Source organism: Emys orbicularis, chromosome 1 (genome assembly GCF_028017835.1).
Source record: "Emys orbicularis isolate rEmyOrb1 chromosome 1, rEmyOrb1.hap1, whole genome shotgun sequence".
Lineage (NCBI taxonomy): Eukaryota > Metazoa > Chordata > Testudines > Emydidae > Emys > Emys orbicularis.
In genome coordinates this window covers 230,407,495-230,430,957 of record NC_088683.1, presented here as the reverse complement: position 1 = coordinate 230,430,957, position 23,463 = coordinate 230,407,495, and the positions used below count along the sequence as shown (strand labels likewise).

General features: G+C 39.9%; 1 protein-coding gene across 1 annotated transcript; it reads right to left on the bottom strand.

Moving 5' to 3' along the window:
* Nucleotides 1–388: 388 nt before the first annotated feature.
* Nucleotides 389–22,678, bottom strand: CLTRN (collectrin, amino acid transport regulator). The gene is made up of 6 exons (XM_065423492.1): nt 22,612–22,678; nt 22,154–22,212; nt 14,844–14,929; nt 6,436–6,552; nt 4,479–4,673; nt 389–616 (listed from the first exon to the last, which is right to left on the bottom strand). Exons 1-6 carry the CDS (start codon nt 22,676–22,678, stop codon nt 460–462), a joined length of 681 nt encoding a protein of 226 aa, XP_065279564.1. The 3' UTR covers nt 389–459.
* Between the last annotated feature and the right edge of the window lie 785 nt (nt 22,679–23,463).

Sequence of the window (23,463 nt, the reverse complement as noted above, 5' to 3'; positions counted from 1 at the left end):
CACACACTTCTTGAAAATGTTTAATGAACAATTGAGTGTTTTCCTTTATTTTAGCTTTGTAATACAGTTTTGTGTGTTTGTGTTTTATCAAGGAAAGTTTCTCTCAAGGGAAAATAACTGACAGGGTTATGACAAGCAGGTGCCGGGGGCGGCCAATGAAGAGGGGGGCGGCATGTCCGGCCGTTCGGCGGCAATTCGGTGGCGGGGCCATCACTCCCTCTCGCAGCGAAGGACCTGCCGCCGAATTGCCGCTGTAGACTGAAGCGGCGGTAGAGCTGCCGCCGATCGCGATCGTGGATTTTTTATTTTTTTTTTTGGTGCTTGGGGCGGCAAAAACTCTAGAGCTGGCCCTGCTGACAAGTCATATTTTTCTTGCCTTAATGCTTGACATTCATCAGTCATGACTACATAAAGTTAGTGCAGTCTCTCTCAAAGAAGCCAAAAAGAAACTGTGACATTTCATAGTGGTGTGAACCGTTCATCATCTGCTGCGTAGACTCCATTAATCTGGCCTGCTTTTAAATCTAGTATATCACAGGGAATCCCATTTTCTGTTGTCACTGGTGTGTCACATTTGTCTTCTAAATCTCCTGTCTCTGCAGACTCATTGTTATTTCTAAAAAGGAATAACAAAATTACATTACTGCAATCAAAGTGTACCATTCAACAAAGACTGGACATAAGAAAAATAGTTTAGCATGCATTTTTATTAAGAAGTTTACAACACACTATATACAAAGAGGCATAGTCTACTCATCTGAAGATAGGAATGGGAGTCAGAAATTCCTAAGTAAATTCTAATATCACTTTCACCCTGGCTCCCTTCTGTTGCCTCACTTAACTTCTAGACCTCAGTTTCCCCTTCTGTAAAATGGCTTGGAGGAGGGTGAAAAATAGAAAAGGAAAACAAAGAATAAAATACACATTCATATACTTAATAGATTTCAAGGCTCTAAGGGGCCACCATGATCATTTAGTCTGACCTACTGCATAATACAGGCCATAGATTTCACTCAATGATTCCTGCATCTAGCCCAACAACTTGACTTAAAGACACATGTTAGATGTTAGAGAATATATGCACCACATTTCTTGGTAATCTATTCCAATGGTAAGTTTCTCCCACTGTTCTAAATTTGTATCTTATGTCCAGTTCAAACTTCACTAGCTTTAACTTCCAGCCATTGGATCTTTGGCTGCTAGATTAAATAGCAATATGTCTTGCATACTTTCACTTTTCCAGACTCAAACTCTGATACCAACCATAATAAAATAGGTGCTGAAGAAAATGATCTAAACTGACAAACTGTAAGCAAATTTAGTCAACAATGACTGTATAGTTCCTTTAATTTCCATATTTATTTTGACCTTGAGACCTGCTGATTCATAGCTGAAGAAACCTGCTGTACTTTACAGACTGCAGCATCAGCAACTTAGAATGATAAGAAACTCACAGGTTAGCTACAGTATTTCTTCCAATCCCATAACACATTGTGACAACCTGACTCAGTACTTATACATCAGTAATATTAACAATAATAAAACTTTACTGGCCTGCGAGAGATACTTGGACTTTAGAGACCTGCTAAAAATAAATGAGAGTGGGTAATAAACTCCTCTCCTCCTGCTTGTGACATGCTTCTGGGGTTGTCTCTCCTAGCTTGGAAATGAGACAAGTCTATTAGCAGAGAAGGAGATGACGTGCTGCCATGGTGATAGAGCTAACACATTGGAAACCAGGCTTATGAGGGATTGGAGAGAGAGTCTGTTCAGTATGGGCCTGATCCAGCTCCCACTGAGATCAGTGCCCAAACTGCCACTGATTTCAATAGAGAGGAAAATTGAGCCCTATAATGAGAGGACCTGAAGCTAGAGCTAGATGGTTCTTGGAGTTGTATGTGGGGGCAGTAGATCTTGAATGTTACTCACCAAGGGCCTGATCAAGAAAAGCATCCTTATTCGGGACAGCACTGAAGCATGTGCTTAACTTCAATGAGACTTAATAAGTCCTACTGAAGTTAAACACATGCTTACATGCTGTCCTGAACAGGGATGGATTTAAACACATGCTTACACACTTTACTGAATCAGGGCCTAAACTTCCGTACATTGCTCACTCTGTAAGGGCCTGATCCAAAGACCATTGAAGTAAAAAGAGCCAGATTTTCAAATACTCAACACCTATAAGGGGGGCTAGATTTTTGAAAGCACTCCAAAGGAAGCAACTCCCAATGTGACACCCAACAAGCTGAGCTCCTTTGAAAATCTGGTCCCAAGTGCCTGTCTCTTCCCTTGGGAAGCAAAGTGGCCCAGACATTCCCTGTAACCCTTAAATCCTCCCAGTAGTGGACAGGAACAAACACATTTGTTTTTCCTCATATTCAACTCCCTTCAACCACTGTTGGCTTGAAAGTATGATAGAATTCAAACATGAGCTAAGTTTGTGTTTTGCTGAGAAAAGATGATAGTGAAAAGAAGACAAGGTGAGCAGAGAGAAAAAGAATCTAAGGAAAATATAAGGGCAAGAGATGGAGCAGAGAATGAGCAGGATGAAAAACAAATTTAGAGAGGCTGACAGGAGGAAGAAGCAGAGAAGGGAAAAGAAAAATATTCTAAATAAAACAAATTAAACAGTATATACCATATATAGGGACCCCTCCTGTGCCAGCCTACTTATTTTTGAGAAGGAGGAAGGAGATGGTGGTGTGTGTCTTTTGTCCCTAATCTACAGAACAGGCTTCCCATTAACTAGAGAATCATGATTACTTATTATTATCATTATTAATTTGTATTACAGTAGGGCCTTGAGGCCCAAACGGGGATCATGGCCCCACTGTGCTAATCACTGCTCACATGCACAGTATGAGACAGTCCCTGCCTTGAGGAACTTACAGTCTAAGTAGACAAGACAGTCAGAGGATGAGATACAGGAAGTATTATTATCCTAGATGTACAGAAGGGGTAATTTCTGTAAGGGTAACAGAGAGATTAAGGCTCAGGACCTCAAAAGGATTTAGGTGTTTAACTCCCATTGATTTCAGGGGAGTTCATTGATGCCCAAGATCACACAGGAAGTTTGTGGCAGAGCTAAGAACTGGACCCAGATCTTCTGAATCTCAGGTCAGTGCCTTAACCACAAGAACAGCATTCATTCATTGGCTAGGTTTTGTTCTTGTTGTTTAAAACAGGGATGGGATTAGATGGGGAAGAGTTTCACAAATTCATACCAGTCTTCTGAATCCAAAAAAATAATTTGAAAGCCTCACCAAACCTCCAACTCCATAGGGTTCACTCAACACTAGCAGTATATGTTATTTTTACCAAGTTGTTTCAACCTCTTTGCCTAAAATGAGGCATTTTTATACTGGGGAAATCTCTGCAACATTTCAGTCTTCACACATAAATCCATTTACATTGGATTATTCATGAGAATTTTTTTTTTTTTTTTGCCACTGGACATTTGCTAATTTTTAAGCTATCCAGCTGTCAACAAGAGTTTGTACTTTCCCAATCTATCTCCGATTCCTGTTTGAGCCTGCAATGAAATCATAATGCTTGTGACAACATATCAATGTCCATGATGATCATAGTCAAATAAAGAATGTTCTCTTCACTGTATGATCAAACAGGAGAGTCTCAGATGAGCTTAGAGATGTCCTTATCTAAGTACAACTATCTGAAATAACAGCAAGTAGGAACAGAATGGGAGCCGGGGGTCAAACCCAAGGCTCCACCCACTCCCTTCCCCTCTCTATCCCCATGAACTCACTGGCTCACAGCAGCAAGTATCAAGTAAGTAACCCTTACTAGGACTGCTATGGCTACGATGCACTGAACAGTATGACTGGTGCTGCAATATGAGCAGGGTAGTAAGGAGAGGGGAGACAACTACTCCTTACTCTACTGCATAGCCGTGATAATCTAGTCTCATGGCGAGTCCAATCTGGAATTGACCATGTGAGATGCCGAGCTCCTAGAACTCCTCATGAAGTGAATGGGAGCTGAGGCCATACACCGACTTACAGGATCAGGCCCTTTTAAAATTTCAGTCAACTAGCCCTTCAGTCATTGGTCTGCCCTGCGAGTGGCTCCTGAATCTACACAAATCAGGAGCAGTGTTTTAAATCTGCCAGTCTTAAAAATCAGTAGCCACAATCATTGCCAGCCTTTTCCCCTCTCACATGCCTTATCTCTGACAGGAGACCTACCTGCAGCACGGGGGCTGGCAGCAAATAAACTCCTTGTAAAGCAATCATCTTTATTAACAAGGCCTCCAAGCTCACATTCTTACCTTGCGTTAACAACTCCACAGTCCAAAATAACAACACCTGCCCTTTGAAAGGACAGATATCCTCAACTGGGGAGAAAAGGCTGCTATTGTTTCTTTGTAACCAATGTGAACTGCAGAGTGATCCAACTCTAACACTTCTAGTTCACTTAATTCACTAACAGTTGGTTAAAACAAAAGCACAGCTTACTTTTTGCGTTGCCGGATTCCTGAAACAACGAGGAAAAGAATTGCAGCCACAACGAGGCAAAGCACAACACTGAACACAATAAGCCAGACAGGCACAGTGGGTTCAATGGGTGGTGATAAAGTGGAGGAAATTTTCAAGAACTGCAGCGTGTTGTCTGTCAGTAGGAAAGCACTGTTGATTCTGTTTCTGTTCATCCTTTAAAAAAATACAAAACACAACACAAATGATAAACACATTTATAAATGAAAAGACAATGAGGAAAATATAGCCCTGATGTAGGCAGTACAACTCTGACAGGGCTGAATGTGGCCCAATATGAAGTTTTTAGGCTGCATACATTGCATAGCCATTGTCACTGATCCCTATATATCCTGTGCAGGGTGTTAGCCACAAGACTCCCATATGCAACTGTTTGAAAGCTTAGGGGATAAGGACGAGACGTTATATTATCACTGTTTATGTATTTATTATATTACTAATTGTTTCTACTTTGGGTCATGCATAGACTCTCATGAGATGGAATATGTAAAAAACAAATGGAATTGTCGCTAAAACAAATTTTATTATTATAACTATTAATTAGTATAATTATCATCAAAGGAGGAATCTTGCACTTGACAGATGTTGATTTTGATTCATAACACTGAATAGATTTTGCATGTCCAACTTAGATTCAGCATACTATAAGCAAAAGTAGTTCAGTACTGAGCACAGGAGTTCTCATTCTGTAGAGAATTTTGTTTCTTATCTCTAACCTACTGATAGGAATTTAAACATTTTTAAAAGCATATACTCTTCTTTAGTAGGTGAGAGACAACAGTTAAAAACCAAACATGTTATAACAGCATCCAATTTCTGTGGCAAACAGTGCCTATAAAGGACTTACTGTAAATCAGCTTATGCTACCGAATGTATCAAAGAACAACAGAAATGAATTTTAAAAAGGTACATTCCAACACTCTTAGCAAGTTTCAGTGAATAAATAACCTCCTTTGCCCACTAATGCACTGAAGTTGTTGCTGGGTATCTCTGTAGGAAATAGTTTAATCTGCTCAGAAGCTTAAAGTTAATCTTTCCACAAGAACGCATACTCATTGATCGGGAATTAGGTATTACGCCTTTGCAAAGATAACATGGTTTTTAAAGACAAAGTGCAGTATATTTAAAAACAATGGGTCTATTTTTCATTTGATGCTTGGGAAACATATGTGGGTAACTCTATTTATGGGAGTTACCCTTGCAAAGGCCTTGTGAACACATCGTAAACTGTTGAGGTCTGATAACCTATTTTTCTTCTCTTCCTATGCAGCTCCATATTATTGTTTTTCTAGCTTTAGAGCATGATTTTTAATGGGAAAGTGGGATAACTTATGCTACACTGTATTGTGTGCAAATGGTGCTCATCTACTACAGTGACAGGCTTCCCACAAAGACCTAAGATAAAAAGAATGTGAGCATTGGATTATTTGCTTGGGCTGACAGTGCAATATGAAACTGGAACATTCAGCACTAAAAGCATGAGCCTCTGTTACTTGAACTAAAAGTACTAAATCTTCTGTCTGGGAGCTGTAGCAGACTCGGTGGATCAGCCATTAGAGGGGCATGTGCAACGCACACGGAACAGTGGGCTACAGTCAGAGCTCATCATGTCTAGACATCATGAGAACCCACAGTTTAAAAAAAAAAAAAGACACCTTTCAAAGTTGCAATCAACCTCCCAAAGGCTCACACATTACAAGAGTTCAAAGAGATTGTTCTCCCTCAGCCATATATAACGCCTTTTAATCTCACATGCATATAGGAAGAAGAGTACAGACCCCATTGTGTTTAACTATAAACTAATTCATGTAATTAAAAAACACAGAGTGCTAGTTCATACGGCCTGAGACACCGGCCCACATTAAGAAAACATCTTTGGTTACTAAGGAAGAGTCAGAGGGAGGGACAATTACTTTACCTTATGGCTGCCTCTACTTCACTTCCAGGAACGGTTGTCACATTTCTGGCAGAGTCTGTGACCACAAACCAAAATGACACCCTCTCTGTCATATTGCAAAGCAGCACATTGGAAATTCTGTGAACATTTAAAACAAAATGAAGTCATTGTAAAATAAGTAAGTACGTACTCAAGTGATGCATGTTATCACTGTATTTCGCAGTGTTTTAGTCTAAGGAGAAAAATCTTTTAGAAAAGGAAATTATTAGCTTCTGTTAATCTAATAAGAAAGAATGAGAAAGAAATACTGGTCATATTTTCTATCCTCCAATACAGTAACAAAACAATAACAAAATAACTGTATTTATAGAGGCTTTATTTTATTTTTAAAAACATTTTATAGCCATATCATCACCGTCATCTCACCACTAGGAAATATGTTTTCAACCATATATATATGTAGGGCCAGCTTAGCGGGGCAGGGACCATATTTTTGTTCTGTGTTTGTACAGCACCCATCACAATGGGGTCCTGGTCCAAGACTGGGACTCCTAGGGGCTAAGGTAATAATAATAATAATAATAATAATTAATAATAGTGTGCAGCTAGGACTATGACATCAGGAGCAGATTCCCTAAAGTTGCCATAAGGAGGTGCACATTGTACTTCCCTGCCCCAGTATGGTCCCTTGTATCTCAGGGAGGATTGTGGAAAGAAGAGATTTTATTTCCACTTGGAACTCCATAGGCGCTCCTGGTGCAGGAGATGCCTTCGGGAGTGCTGAATCAGTGCACCTCCCAGCTGCCCTGGCCATAACCACTTTCCAACCAGTGTCAGTCATCTTTCTGGGGCTGTGTTCATTCCCTGTGCCTCCACTGGAAGAAGGGAGGTTATGGACTCTTTGTCTGACTGCAGCCTCCTCTACAGACTTTGGATCTTGAACCTCTCTGAGAGGGTTTATGCCAGAAAAAGCCAGCCTAGCCCTGCAAATGAATCTAGCTCCCTGGTCACTTGCTGTAGTGGGAGTTGAGTGGATTGTGGAGGCAATGGGCTAAGTTTACTAGGGACTGTTAAACCTCAAATCATTCTAGCACTGACCCATAGCGTTTAGGTTATGTTCAGCTACATTTAACGTTCTAGAGACAGAAACATTCAAGTGGATGTGAAGCAGTTATTGGAAGCTTTGTATGCAATCAGATTTGCATGAGTTGCTACATAAAATTGAGTCTGAAAATGTCTTTAAAATTTAGCTTTTTGATATTCGTATACTTATCAGTAATTCATAATGAAAATACCATTAGAAATACATGAAGGATTAAAATCCGACAGGAATTTAAAGTATATCTGATAGTAGCTGACTTTGTATTCCGAAAATAAAATTCTGGCCCCAGCCTGCTGAGACTCCAGTATCTGAACGTATTTTAGGTGACATTTGTGTAAGCAGCTGTTCTGAGCAAGTAGCACTTGCAGATCAAACTCAAGAGTAAGGGCCCAGATTTACTTCCACTGAATTTCCTGGGCTGGTTAACACCGGCAGTAATTCAGCATAGCGCTGGCAAGTCTCCACACACAAGTGCCCTGGCAGTTCCCCACTGGGAGGATGGCACTACCAGCCCTCATGTGGAGTGAATCCCTATGGCCATGTATGCAGTAATTATAATGCCCAGTATTTATTATTATTTTGCCATTGGTTCCTCCTCATTTTTATGGCTTAGCCCATCCTTCTTAAAAAACAAGTTTTAACATTTCTTCCCCTGTGGTTTTCTAGTGGGATATATTTCCTTCTGCAAACAGCTACCCACAACAGAGTACTGTAAATGTTCATAGTGACATCTGCTGGCTGATCAGAAACATAATTAAATGATTTCCATCTCTATTTATTTCATTAACAGGCAAATGCAATTATTAATATTTTTAATAGTCGAGCAGCAAGACTCATGAAAACAGGTAAATTTTACTTCCTTTGAGCTCCCTGTTATGTATAAAATCCTTGCATGATTATAATCATCCAGAACTTGGCTCCACTGCCACTCTTCATCAACAGAATCTGAGAGTAGCAAATCCTTCTAGGCTTTGAAAAGAATGAAGCTGTTGTTCATGGGAGTTTCAAGTAGGCTGAGTAAATACCAAGATGGACTACAGTGCAACACATACCAGTTCACATATCTTTTCACAGCATGGTTATCATACTCTTATATATACCATTTCCCATTCCCACGTGTGATAATTCATACTGTGCTGTAACATTATATGTAGCTAACAGTCAGAATCTGTTCAGACTGAAAAACTTGCCTTCATTAGTAAATTACCATGATGTAAATTTGTAAACGTACGTTATGATGTGAATATTTTTTTATTAATTGCAACGTTTTATTAAGGTAAAGTTACAATAAAACTGCCTTCTGTGTTAGAAATAGTTAGCAAGTGTCAATATTTTGCCACGGAGATGATAGATGAATCTTAATGTTAGAATGACATACTGGACCAGATCTTAGGACCCACAGTATGTGCACTGGCAAATCTCACCAGTTTTTTTTTTAAATATATGACAATAAATTATTATTCTGTGTATTCTTGTAGCACCTAAGAGCCTTAGTCACGGACCAGGACCCCATTGTGCTAGGCACTGCACAGACACAGAACAGAAGACGTGCCCTGCCCTAAGTGCTTACAATCTAAGTCATAGCTTCCTCCAGATCAGTGAGCAGAAAGGACAAAAACTTGTACGTTTCTTAGTCAGGGGGCGAAGTAACGTCTCTTCTGGGGGAGTTACCGGATTGTCAGGGAATACAAGAAAGGGGCAGGGAGCCAAAAGGCAGTGCAGAGGCACAGAGCTTCTGTGCAGACCCTGTCCTCTACTGGATCATAGGAGAACCACAGAATTTGGGTTCTTCTGAGCCCCTTGCTCTGACATTTTCAAGGCAGCAGACCCTTCTCTCCCCCCCTCCCCCCCCCCTGCAGAACCTTCTGGACACTATGAGGATTTTTCTGTGAAGAGTAACCAGCAGGGCCAAAATACTCCTCTTGACATAATCAGTTCAAATCTGAGAACACACGAACACTTGTAATTCCATTTCCAAATAGTCAAAATATTTTAAATACGGATGTGATCCTTGTGTGGAAGATAGAGAACAAAGTTTGGTTTTGTGTGGCAGGTCAATGAAACATACTGCAGATATTTAAATATAGGTGTGATAAAAGATACAGCAACAACTGATTCTGCTATTTGATTGAAAGTAAATGTTTTCACATTCTTTATGTGCTAAAGATTAACTTGTCTCCAACACAAAAGAGATGAACATTATTTCAAACAAGTCACAGATTAGGGAAACCAGGGTTACCAACACAAATTACAGAGGATCAATTTTTAACACTGTGCGATCAAAGGTTGGTTTATGTAGTTCACTAATGTCTATATTTCAAAGTGAATTACAAGGCCCTATTAAGAAGGAAATCAAGGATTTGTGCCTCTGTTGGAAAAGTTAAACTTTTCAATAAACATTCTATTATTATAGAATACTCAAATGGGTAGCGTGATTTTTCTGTCTCACACAACTTTGTCAATTTAATATGTCTTTAAAGTGTTAAGCACAAATCAGTGGCTTAGTTTTAAAATTCTAGTTTAATAAATTTTAGATTGAAATTTGAATTTAATGGGAACCTGCTCTGACATCCTGACATAAAGTAAAGTCTAAACAGGGCTTAATAGTAACACAGGGGCAGAAATGGGCACCTACTGCTGGCCTATTGCCATTTCCTATGCCAAAAGTTGGTCACCGTAGTGAAGAAAATCCTTTTATCCCTCCTCCAAGAGTCTAGCAAGGGGTCACTTTGAATCCTAGCAGGTAGGGTGTTCTGACTATGCTGATCCACCCACTATTCATCTCTCATGTCCTTGAAGAGTACGAATCAGGTGTGAGAGTTAATGAAGCCCTGAAACTGCTGTAGGAGCTATGTAGCATCTCTCATGCTGCTCAGTGACCTTGTAGCAATGATTCTTTCCCCTCTCAGATCATTCCCCTCTGTGCACAGCCAATATACTTGCAAGGGGAACAAGGATTTGGACCTTCATGCAAAAACGTAATCCTTCAATCATTCTCTGTTCCTGTGATTTCATACATCTTTGATCAATTGTGTACAATGTCTCATATTTGTTTAAATCTAGACCATAACATGCCTCAATGGTAATCAGCTAGTTTTTCTTTTTATGATACTGAGTGACTCATGGTGAATCTTCTACAACCCCTAATGAAAATTCATTGACATTTTGCCAGTAAAATCACTGAAACTGTAAAATGGAATTTAAACAGGTTATCTAATCATATAATTTACTGGCACAAAAGTTACACTGCTATATTAAAAGAACCCTACCCGATAAAGAAAGTGGAAACATTCTGTAACTTCAACACAACATTTTAATTGGTCTAATATGACACATTACAGTACATTGATTCTCCTTTAACAATGTAGCACCAAAGAATTATTCCTTTTCCAATGACACACAAAACCTCACCTCCAAGCAAGCAACAACACTGGCACAAAATGGCACACACCGAGGGGTCGGCAGTACGACCTAGTGATCGGAACAAAAGCCTGGCCTAGTGGTTGGAGCAGAACCAAGGGACAGAGTTGGAGGTATGGTCAGGAGACAGGTCAATGACCAGAGCCAAAACAGAAGCAAAAGGTAGAACTGGGGAGGTGGTCAGGAGATAAGACAGTGGTCGGGGCCAGTTCTGAGGAATGGAGGGACAAGGACTGGAGCAGAGCAGACAAGGTTTGGAGCAAGGGCTGGTGCAGGAAGCAGGTGTGGCACAGCTGCGGGCGTGGAACACATTGTGCAGCCACTGGGCTGTTGTTGCTACAAGCCTTAAATGGTGATCTGTTGGCCCTTCTGTCCAAAAAGGGAGCACAGTCACTTAGTGAGGGTTTTATTGGGCCCAGCCAAGCTCATTGGATTGCTAGGAGGCCACACCTGGAGCTAGCTGAAGTCCTGACACGAAAGTATAGATTATAATACTTTCTGTGGGCCTTGATTCTTTTTTTCACCTACAATGGTATAAATGAGCAATAACTTAATTGAAGTGAATATGGAATTTAATAGAGAATGACAACTGTTCTACCAAGTATATAAATTAATCAATAGGACTCCATAGCAGAAATTCAATTCTGTATTAAAACTGATAGGTAGATTTAAAAATGTCTATGGAAAAGATTTTTTTCCACAAAGGGAATTATTTTGGTGTCAAACTGGCCTAAGTGAAAGGAGAAACTGTCACAGTATTTCCCTACAGACAAGCTAGAAGGGCATATTGAGTGGGGTCCCGCAGGGATCAGTTCTGGGTCCAGTTCTGTTCAATATCTTCATCAATGATTTAGATAATGGCATAGAGAGTACACTTATAATGTTTGCGGATGATACCAAGCTGGGAGGGGTTGCAAGTGCTTTGGAGGATAGGATTAAATTGCACAATGATCTGAACAAACTGGAGAAATGGTCTGAAGTAAATAGGATGAAATCCAATAAGGACAATGCAAAGTACTCCACTTAGGAAGGAACAATCAGTTGCACACATACAAAATGGGAAACAGCTGCCTAGGAACGAGTACTGTGGAAAGAGATCTGAGGGTCATATTGGATCACAAGCTAAATATGAGTCAACAGTGTAACACTGTTGCAAAAAAAGAAAACATCATTCTGAGATGTATTAGCAGGAACGTTGTATGCAAAATATAAGAAGTAATTCTTCCACTCTGCTATGCACTGATTAGGCCTCAACTGGAGTACTGTGCCCAGTTCTGGGTGCCATATTTCAGGAAAGATTTGGACAAATTGGAGAAAGTCCAGAGAAGAGCAACAAAAATGATTAAAAGTCTAGAAAATGTGACCTATGAGGGAAGATTGAAAAAATTGGGTTTGCTTAGTCTGGAAGAAGCCTGAGGGGAGACATGGTAACAGTTTTCAAGTACATAAAAGGTTGTTACAAGGAGGAGGGAGAAAAATTGTTCTTCTTAACCTTTGAGGGTAGGACAAGAAGCAATGGGCTTAAATTGAAGCAAGGGCAGTTTAGGTTGGACATCAGGAAAAACTTCCTAACTGTCAGGGTGGTTAAGCACTGGAATAAATTGCCTAGGGAGGTTCTGGAATCTCCGTCATTGGAGATTTTTAAGAGCAGGTTAAACAAACATCTCTCAGGGATGGTCAAGACTCCAGATAATACTTAGTGCTGCCTTGAGTACAGAGGACTGGACTAGAAGACCTATCGATGTCCCTTCCAGTCCTACACATCTATGATTCTATTTGAACACTAGGTTCTGTAAATTTCCAAGGCAGATAACCTAGTTAATATTAAAACTTAAGCCCATTTGGTATCAGCATCATAATTTTTCTGCTTCCAAGTCAACTTACTATTATTTTTATTGCTATTAGCATGGCATGCAACTAGCAGTGATGTCAGCAGGGGGTGGAGCTTAAATGCTTCTCCCTTGTTTTTTCCCCAGGTGGATGAAATTGCCACAAATTTGAAGAAAAAAATTATGAAAACAGGGTTTGTATCAAAAATAAGTAAGAAGTGAATCTTCATGGACCATAAGTCTCATAAGCTGGAAAAGCGAACAATCCTGAAAAAGCTTTACAGATCACTTTTAATGATTTGTTTACTTCAACTCATTTGCTCTGAGTAGCATTCATGTTGGTTGCAATGATGTAAAATAACAGAAGCATGCTGTCACATGACTTGTTCCTGTGGAACCTGAGGAAAGCAATGGTGGTACATACCAGATATGGCTCTCTAGCTTAAAGGACAGCTTCTTACAAATCAGAATGAAATTGTAATGAACCAACATCTCAATTATGGATGGGGTTTGTTCTATTTAAAACACAGTACTGTAGCTGCAATCAAATATCATATGACTCAGATTAGCTAATCTCTTTGCAAATATGGAAAACGCTTCATCAGACTCAGTGCCAGCCAGGGCCAGCTTTTCTTAAAAGTAAATCTAAAGCCTGGTCTCAGTAATGTACTAGAACTGCCGACATTTCTGTTTATATTCATAAACCAAAAAAAATATAGGATACCAAAATATCTTTATATTGTTTTCATTTCTAAGGAGGAGGTGAGCATATTAAAGACATAGGAACTGCCATACTGACACTGACCAAAGACCTATCTAGTCTAATAGCCTGTCTTATGACAGTAGCCAATACCAGAAATTTGAGAGGAAGTTATAATACTCAATAACATGGGGGAGATTTTCTCCTGACTCCAGCTGGTAATCAGCTTATGCCCTGAAGTGTGAAATCTGAAGCTTTTTCCTGATAGAGTGTAAGGTAATTAGGAAGTTGTACTCTTAGGGTATGTCTACACTGCCGCGCTAGTTCGGCGGCTGGGGATTGAAGTTCCGGGTTCGATTTATCGCGTCTGGTGTGGACGCGATAAATCGAACCAGGAAGTGCTCGCCGTCGACTGCGGTACTCCAGCTAGACGAGAGGAGTACCGCGGAGTCGACGGGGGAGCCTGCCTGCCGCGTGTGGACCGCGTCTGAACCGCGGTAAGTTCGAAGTAAGGTATGTCGAATTCAGCTACGTTATTCACGTAGCTGAATTTGCGTACCTTACTTCGACTTGGGGGGTAAGTGTAGACCAAGCCTTAGGGACAGATAACCCTCCAAATTCTGATAAGTGTGTCATTGTATATCACTCTTGTCTTCTTTTCTCACAAGCATCTCTGTGTCTTCTTGCATGCTGGCCTTTCTGCCATCTTGTCTATGAGATGCAAAGGGGAGCATAGGTAACCAACGACAAAAAAGGGAACTGAGCCTCTATCATCATGCCTACCTGAGAAATAACACTGCATTTCTCATTGCTGCCATCCTTGTCCTTTCTTTCCCCTTCCTCCAACTCTTGGCTGTTCAGAACCTTCACTTATGGTGTCATGTTACATTTAAGGCCAAATTCTCTGCTGGTTTAATAGGTGCAGCTCCACTGAAGCCAACTAACTAATTTACGGCAACAGAGAATTTGGCCCATAGATTGTACACTGCTTGGGGCAGAGATCATAAGCCGCCTAGCACATATTAGGGTGGCAAAATAATAATAATAATGGCATTGCAGTATGCTGGTTCTACATAGTGTTTATTTCTATTACTTCTCTATGTCAAAATAGGTTCCATCATAAGCAATATTGTAAACATGTATATTATAGACTCATAGACTCATAGACTTTAAGGTCAGAAGGGACCATTATGATCATCTAGTCTGACCTCCCGCATGATGCAGGCCACAAAAGCTGACCCACCCACTCTTGGAATAATTCTCTCCCTTGACTCAGCTGTTGAAGTCCCCAAATCATGATTTAAAGACTTCAAGTCGCAGAGAATCCTCCAGCAAGCGACCCCTGCCCCATGCTGCGGAGGACTGAGTATGCACTTACTGAGTTGTTTCTTTGTTGGAATATCTTCTCATTGCAAAAGCCACCATTGCCTTGAACAGATATTCTTCACTTGCATCCCAGGCATACTGTAAAGAAAGATAGAAAATTAACAGTTCTAGCACTAGTACCGGCAGGGAGGGGGGTTGCATGGAGCACTGACCCTGAAACAGTCTATCATTCAAAAAGAAATAAACCTTCCTGATAATGCTATGAAAATAACTTCTTGAATACTGTTTGTTGTGCACAAAGGATTTTTATAGGGCTTGTCAGAAAGTACAATACACAGAACTTTATAACTTTTCAAAAATCTGAATGGACTGAATGCTTACGAAAGTTGCCAGGCTGACAGCATTAGAGATCTAATTTTACTCTTTATCAAAGACTAGGAATACCAGCAGAAGCTTCCCCAAGCTCCACCAAGGTGCCTGGAACCTATCCTGGTCAGATCACCTCTATGAACAAAAGTGAAGTCTACACTCCATGCCCATTCTGTCCTTGGCCTGAACAGGCAGAGAGAGTAGACTTCACTGTCATTCCTAGAGGTGGTCTGAACAGTACAGGGCACAGGCACCTTGGTTAAGTTTGGGGAAGAAGTGCTAGTTGTGATGCTGGTTTCTGAGATATGGACATCCGTACATCATGAAAACAACTCATTTCACACAGGCTATTGAACAGTAATCAGACAGTAGCAACTTTCAGTGAAAACAGACCAGGCTAGATAGTGACATAGAAATGAAGGACCATTGTCTATACCTCTTTTACAATGAATACATTACTATCTGTACATACAGTTTTCCAAATATCAGGATAGGTATATATATGCTCTCACAGGTAGGTATAATTCTAAATTAAGTTGAATGGAGTTGCACCTGCTTACGTAAGGGCTGAGTTTAACCCCTTGTCTTGACACCTGACAGAAAACTGCACTTAACATCATTAGTGTTCTAAGAGCTAAAAACTGAAAGCTTCTAAAAACATTCCTATCTCTGAGTGCATATTAAGCAATAATTGTAACAACGTTCATTGAAACTATAGAACGAAGAGGCTTAAAGTGCAGTTAAACTTCGCAAAATGACTTTGTAAAAAAAAATTGTGTGGGTCCATGTTTATTATTCCTAAATAACTTCATATTGTATTTATTCAGTTTGCTAGTACAACGATTTTTCCCTCTAACTGCCCATTTCTGCGTATCTATTCTAAGATCTGAAAGTCAAGCTGTGTTATTTTTATTCACAAATTATCAACAGGTTATAAAGATTCTGCAACTGGAACGTAGGGCCAGATTCTCAGCTCGTGTAAAGCGGCATACCTCCACTGACTTCCATGGAACTATGCCCAACTTACACCGGCTGTGAATCTGAGCCTTCTTTATTAATTACTGATTGTGTGTCAGACAGAAAAGAATTCAGCTAACCCTTCCATGGATGTATTGGCTAAACAGTGGTAAAGGGTAAAAAGTAGTAAAAATTAACTCTGAGTAAGAAGATGTCATTTTACATAGTCAATTTGCTGATCATAACTGCACTTGGAAAGCAGGGCTGCCCAGAGTATTCAGGGGGCCCAGGGCAAAGCAATTTTCAGGGGCCCCTTCCATAAATACTATAGAATACTATATTCTCGTGGGGGCCCCTGTGGGGCCCAGGGCAAATTGCCCCACTTGCCTGCCTCCCTCCCCCCCCCCCCCCCCCCCGGGGCGGCCCTGTTGGAAAGGATTGCAGAATTAAAGTTAAAGCAAAGAAAATGTTAGGACAGATTAGGATATTCAGCTAAAGGAAAACATATTTTAACCACTGGGCATGTTATTTTACATTTCAATATAGCCACAAAATAACCACAAGTACATTTCTAGACAGTGGGTGAAATCCTAGCCCCATTACATTCAATGGCATACCTCCCAGCGTTTCCAATGGTGTTGGACAGGTCTTGCCCCAGGAGGGGGTGTCAGGCACTGCCCTGGGGAGTGGGAGGCCCTGGCTGGAGGGAGTGGAGTGCTGCCCCCAGTGCGGGGGGGAGGCTTGGGGAGTTGCAGAACAAGTCTATCCTGGACTCACCCCACAGCAGCGGCTCCTGTCCCACAGGTCTGGACCTGGCTCCCTGCACTCTAATGGGGTAGTAGCCATGCCAAATTTGAGTGGTACTGTGACGGGTGCCATGCTGCCCCTCACCAGGGAGGCAGGCAAGCTGAACCTGAACAGCAGTGTGACCCTGTGTGCCAGGACTCAGGTCGCAATGCCTGGAGTGGGGAGCTGGGCCCAGGCAGCCCCTTGGGACAGGAGCCACTGTATCCATGACAGGAGGTTTCGGGGTCAAAGTGGGACAATCCCAGGAAACCTAGGACTGTTGGGAGGTATGTAGTGGGAGGTTTGCTATTTACTTCAATGGGGCCAGGATTTCACAAAGGTTTTCTATATGCAGACTGAGAAATATACTAGCATGACACAACACTTATATATATATTTTTTTTCATTCACAACTCCGTACAGGATAACAGATCTTCGTAGGAGTAATAGCAGACCAATGTGGTGAACGTAACATCCCTGAAAAGCAGCTTTCAGAATCTGCTCTGGAAATACTGCTTTGCGTTCAGTGTATGATCGGTCAGGAGCTTCCATTACTTGGCAGAGGGATAGCTCAGTGGTTTGAGCATTGGCCTACTAAACCCAAGGTTGTGAGTTCAATCCTTGAGGGGGCCATTTAGGGATCTGGGGCAAAAATCTATCTGGGGATTGGTCCTGCTTTGAGCAGAGTCTTGGACTAAGATGACCTCCTGAGGTCCCTTCTAACCCTGACATTCTAATAATGCTTCTCACTGGATGTTTTAGTGGTTGAGGCCAGAACACTGACAAACTTGCATGGACTAGTCACTGAAAAGGTGTTTTGGGTCCTATGGGCATTCATGGCATTTTCTAAAAGGGATATAAGCAGCAACTGAGGGCCAGCAATACCTAGTTGAGAGTGATAAACAAAGAGGCAGGGTCGGAACATGGTTAAGGGCATGTCTGCTAGTATTTTCAAAAGGCCTCACTGGGATTCCATACACTTACACAAGTCCTGCTGGTCTAGACATGCCTTGGGAATGACAATCTTAACACTCACCACACACATCCCTTGGAGTAGGCTGATGCAGCGCACTTGAGACTTTCGCACTGACTATAGCCTGGTTACAAAAAGCATCAAATACACTGCAGATTATTACTGCACATGTCTGATTTTGTAAGCAAGTAGTTTTTAAGTGAAGTGAAACGTGGGGGTATGCAAGACAAATCAGACTCCTGAAAGGGGTACAGTAGTCTGGAAAGGTTGAGAGCCGCTGGTCTAGGAAACAAGAATGGTGTTAACATACTGTGGTGATACGTGCCAATATAGGAACATAGAACAACAAAATGGTAGTCTGAACAAAGGACTCTCTCCCAAGGCCTAAACTTTCTTCCTACAGAACTGATGAAGATGTGAGACAGCAACAACAAAAAGACTGAAGATATAGTATAAAAGAACACTGAATGTAGATGAGGACCATACACCTATTTTTCATCATTTTAAGGACATCCGTATTCAAACAACACAGCACTGTTTACAGTGCTAAAAGAAAAGGTCTTCCTCTCATTTATTCATGGAATTACTGATTGACTCACCACACACTATTGCATTTTTTCAGGACAGCTCCAAGAGGAAAAAATCCCTGTTATATTCATCATTATACCTATTTGCCCAGCTCTCAAGACATCCACATGAGATGCCTTGAAAATAGATGACTATGTAAGCTCTATTGCATGCTAATATAGGTTACAGATGCAGTGCAGCATTACCAAATACATTTATTTTTAAATAGCTGAGTACAAATTTGGTTTGTTTACATACTATTTATGCACATATTGCACTGCTTTGTACAAGAGATATTCTGAACACTTCACTTGCAATTCAGAAAGCAATAGCACACTATCAGTGAAACAGAACTGCAATATTTAAAACTACAGGTTCTGTGCTGATCAGAGAGCTATTACACATACCATCTTCTATATTCTGTAAAGTAGCAGAGTTATACAGACAGATCTAGCATTCAGAAGGCAGTGTGATGCTTTAGCAGTCTGACTCTATGGGTCAAACTGAGCCTAGACATAAGGCCTGGTCCACACTACGACTTTAATTCGGATTTAGCTGCTTTAATTCGAATTAACGCTTGACCCGTCCACACAACGAAGCCATTTAATTCGAATTAAAGAGCCCTTTAATTCGATTTCTGTACTCCTCCTCGACGAGAGGAGTAGCGTCAAAATCGGTATTGTTAATCCGAATTAAGGTTAGTGTGGCCGCAATTCGATGTTATTGGCAATTAGATGTTATTGGCTACCCACAATGCAACGCTCTGGAAATCGATGCTACTACGGTAGCTTGGACGCACACCACCGAATTAATGGTGCCTAGTGTGGCCGAATACATTCGAATTTATAAAATCGGTTTCCTAAATTCGAATTATATAAATTCGGATTAATCCTGTAGTGTAGACATACCCTAAGAAAGCACAACAATCATTGACTTTAACACATATTATATTTATCTACACCTCGGCCAATAGGGTCCTATTAATTTAACTCTACCACTCTAAATATCTATGTGACTGACAGTCATCAAAAGGATTCGAGTACTGCCAGAGTTCTCAGATTATTTCATCATGTTAAAACCATTTTAATGGATTATCTTGCAGATCACCTCCCCTTCACTGTGTGATCACATGGATCACATTCCCTCCATTGGTGATGAAATAACATCTGTGTGTGAGTTACAGCAATTGCTTACATGGAAAAGAAATATTAGTAAAGCATTTATTGTATTTTCAGCTCCCCTTTAGTGTGATTTAGTAGCTAGAAATACAGAGGATATACAGTACCATGTGATCAGAGGCTCTCGGCATCACCAATGGTCTAGACCAGTGGTTTTCAACCAGAGGTACATGTACCCCTGGGGGTACAGAGACGTTTTCCAAGGGGGTACAGCAACTCATCTAGATATTTGCCTAGTTTTACAACAGGCTACATAAAAAGCACTACTGAAGTCAGTACAAACTAAAATTTCATACGAGTTGTTTATACTGTTCTATATACTATACACTGAAATGTAAGTACAATATTTATATTCCAATTGATTTATTTTTAATTATATGGCAAAAATGAGAAAGTAATCAATTTTTCAGTAATAGTGTGCTGTGACACTTGTATTTTTATGTCTGATTTTGTAAGCAAGTAGTTTTTAAGTGAGGTGAAACTTGGGGTATGCAAGACAAATCAGACTCCTGAAAGGGGTATAGTAGTCTGGAAAGGTTGAGAGCCACTGGTCCAGACAACACAGTTTAGGAAACTCAGTAGTAACCTATAATGATCTGAACTAAAGAAAGTAAAAGTATTAATATTATCATATGTATATTACAGTAGCACCAACAGGCCAGCCAGGTCCAGGCTCCATTGTGTGAGGTGCTGTATAAAAATAGTAAATGACGTTCCCTGCACCAAAGAATTAAGTCTCATTCTTGAACATGATAAAGAATGGTGTCTGTCTTTGCTACCATTACAAAATACGTGAAAATAATTGATTACATTATTCTCTATTATTTGTTAGCTCTACTGACCTATATGCTAACCCCCTGGATGTATACATCTTTATGGGTGATACTGCCATCCAAGATTTAAAATGCCAGTACTGCTTATAGTCTTGTATCACTGTATATTGCACATTCATCTGAAAATGAATAAAAGAGATTTAAGTAGCAGAGCATCTAATCAATGATGTAATAGGAGACTAAATATTTTCCATCTGAAACTTATGTGATTGTATTCTCTCTCCTCCATGTTAAAACTGGAAAGAAAGCATTGTGCCCCAAATTATTAAGACTGAATTAATTTTAGAGTATATTGATATATATTTGAATTTAATTTATTTGCAGACGGCATTAGAAGTGCTGTAAAAAGGTAACCATTCATTGTGCACCTAGAGAAGTGATTATTGACCATCTGTTGATACTTCTGTGTGTCAACAAACTATTCTCAGCAGGTTGTTGATGTAAAAATTATCCTAAATTAGATTGTTGCAGGTCTTAGCTTTATTCAAACCTCTCATACTGTGTGAAATAAACTAGAGCTTATTCTGCGTAAAACAACTAGAGGAATACTTTATTATAACAAAAGCCAGAATAAGGGGTACCTTTTTGGGCTACTGCTTCAGGTCTTAGGTGCTTTGTGATGCAGAACTTAGTAAAATAGTAAAGAGCAGAGTAACTGAAAAAAATATTTATTTGACTATAGTCAGAGAGATGATGTTATTGTTAAGGGAGAAAATGTGAACTGTCACTTTCATTCTTTGCTCAGAATGGAAACAGTTGTAATCAAGGTGAGTATCAGGTACAATTTCATCATATTTTCTGCTGCAGGATTGTTATTTTAAATATATTTTTAAAACAATCCAACTTAATCTGTTTTTATTAAAGTTTCTTAGCCAAGGAAAGCTGATTTAAATATTGATTTTCAAAGAGAAATACTTTAACATATATCCTGAGGATCTATTCCCTATTTGTTCTGACTGTTGCACTTTCTATCACAATCAAGTCCCTGCTCACACAGATTTAAATTATTTGACATTTCAGTTTTATTTGGGAATAGCTTCCTGTGTCATAAAAAGAGCTTGAGTATCTGCAACAAATACCTTTTACAACATATTACTGTGGCAGTTTATTTCCCAGGCTTCTAGCATAACTGGGTTCTTGTCTTCCAATAAAGAAAAAGATCAAGACATTTCATATCTAATTCAATGTTGAACCCTGTAACATACAGGAGATATACTGTAAGTATTCGAAACTGGGAATGAATTGATGGGTTCTGTCCATTGATCTGAAAGTCTGAAATAAAATCAAAACTAAGGAAGATCTAAGTCTTTTCCTTCTTATCTGCCACCACTTGCTTGCCTTTACATTTTAGCATTCTCAAGCAGAGCAGCTTTAGCCAAAGTAGGAGAGACAGAATTTGTATTTACATTGCACTTTTCATATTGAAGGTACAATATCTCTAAGTGCTTTCCAAAATAATGTACATGGAACATTCTCGTTATGAAGAGGTATGCTTTATACTTACAGTTTTAAAGGACACTTGTTTTAGACTAATGTTATCCTAACCTCAAGAAACTAATACCTGAATTATGACTTGATGGGCAGTTTATTACAGTGAGGACATCAGTGCAAATTGTCCCCTCAGAGATTTTACCATTTATATTAGCTCTACTTAGTCAGTTATTCAGTCAGAAAGAATACATGAAGATACTTTACTTACTGCATTATCTCCCAAAGCTGTTTTGATACTAAGCCGTACTTTGAAAGCATTCTGTGCATCTGACACAAAGAAAAAGAAAGAAATAAACATAAAAATAATCTTGGAAAATTGGTTTTTAAATTATTTACTTTTCCAACTGTATTACAGAGCATAGTCTTAAAAGCTTCTAAATGTATCTTAACTTATTACATGATTAGGAAACCTCGACTTTGTTAGTGTGAACAAGCCCGGACACCGTGGATTCTCAATATGGTTTTAACCATGATCTCTTCAGAATAGAATAAGATTGGCTTTAGCAACCTATTCACAAACTCACAAAAGAGGTGAAGGTTCAGAGCAAACACCCTCAAACTCTATAAGAAGTGTTACAAAAATAAGTCTAAGCGGCCAGCTTTGAAAGTGTCCACCAAGTTGAGACATTTAACTGATAAAGGATGAGGCTCAATTGCAAAACTTACCTGGCCTGCAGACCTCAGAATGAACAATGGTAACCAAGGAGAACGCAAGCAGCAAAACCCCTAACATCCTTTCAGAGTGGAAAACTTGTGGCAAAAAGAAAAAAAGTCACCACAGTAAAGCAGTCTTAAACTTTCTATGACCCAGGATTAAAGCATGAGAAGAAAAAATGAGCAACTAAGTAAAAGGTTTAATAATTAACCCCATTATTTTAGCTAAAACTGTAATTGGAAAGAACCATTTTCTATTTGCTTTTTTCTCTTTAGCAAAGAAAGAGATAAGACACATTTAATTTTCTTCCTCCAAGCTATTTCCTAAAACAATCAGAAAACTTCATATGCTAGCCATAGCTATACTTTCTGGTCTTTTTGGTCATGATCTCCAACATATACCAAAAATGTCTGAGATCATAAGGTACTTAATTCAAAGCCAACCTGCAGGTCTAGTAGCTGTGTGATGTGCTGTCACTCATAGGATGTGAAGTTGCATTGTGCTGCCATTGTGCAATGTTGACAAGTTCTGAGGGAAACTGCAACCAAGTTTAGCTAGAAGGTTCGATTTGCCTGACAAGTGGCCTTAAGATAAACATAAAAACAGCCATACTGGATAAGACCAATGGGCCATCTAGCCCAATATCCTGTCTTCTGACAGTGGTCAATGCCAAGTGCTTCAGAAGGAATGGACAGAACAGGCAATCATCTAGTGATCAACTCCCAGCTTCTAGCAGTCAGAGGCTAGAGACACCCAGAGCATGGGGTTGCATCCCTGACCATCTTGACTAATAGCCATTGAAGGACCTATCCTCCATGAACTTTAGTTCTTTTTTGAACCCCATTATATTTTTGACCTTCACA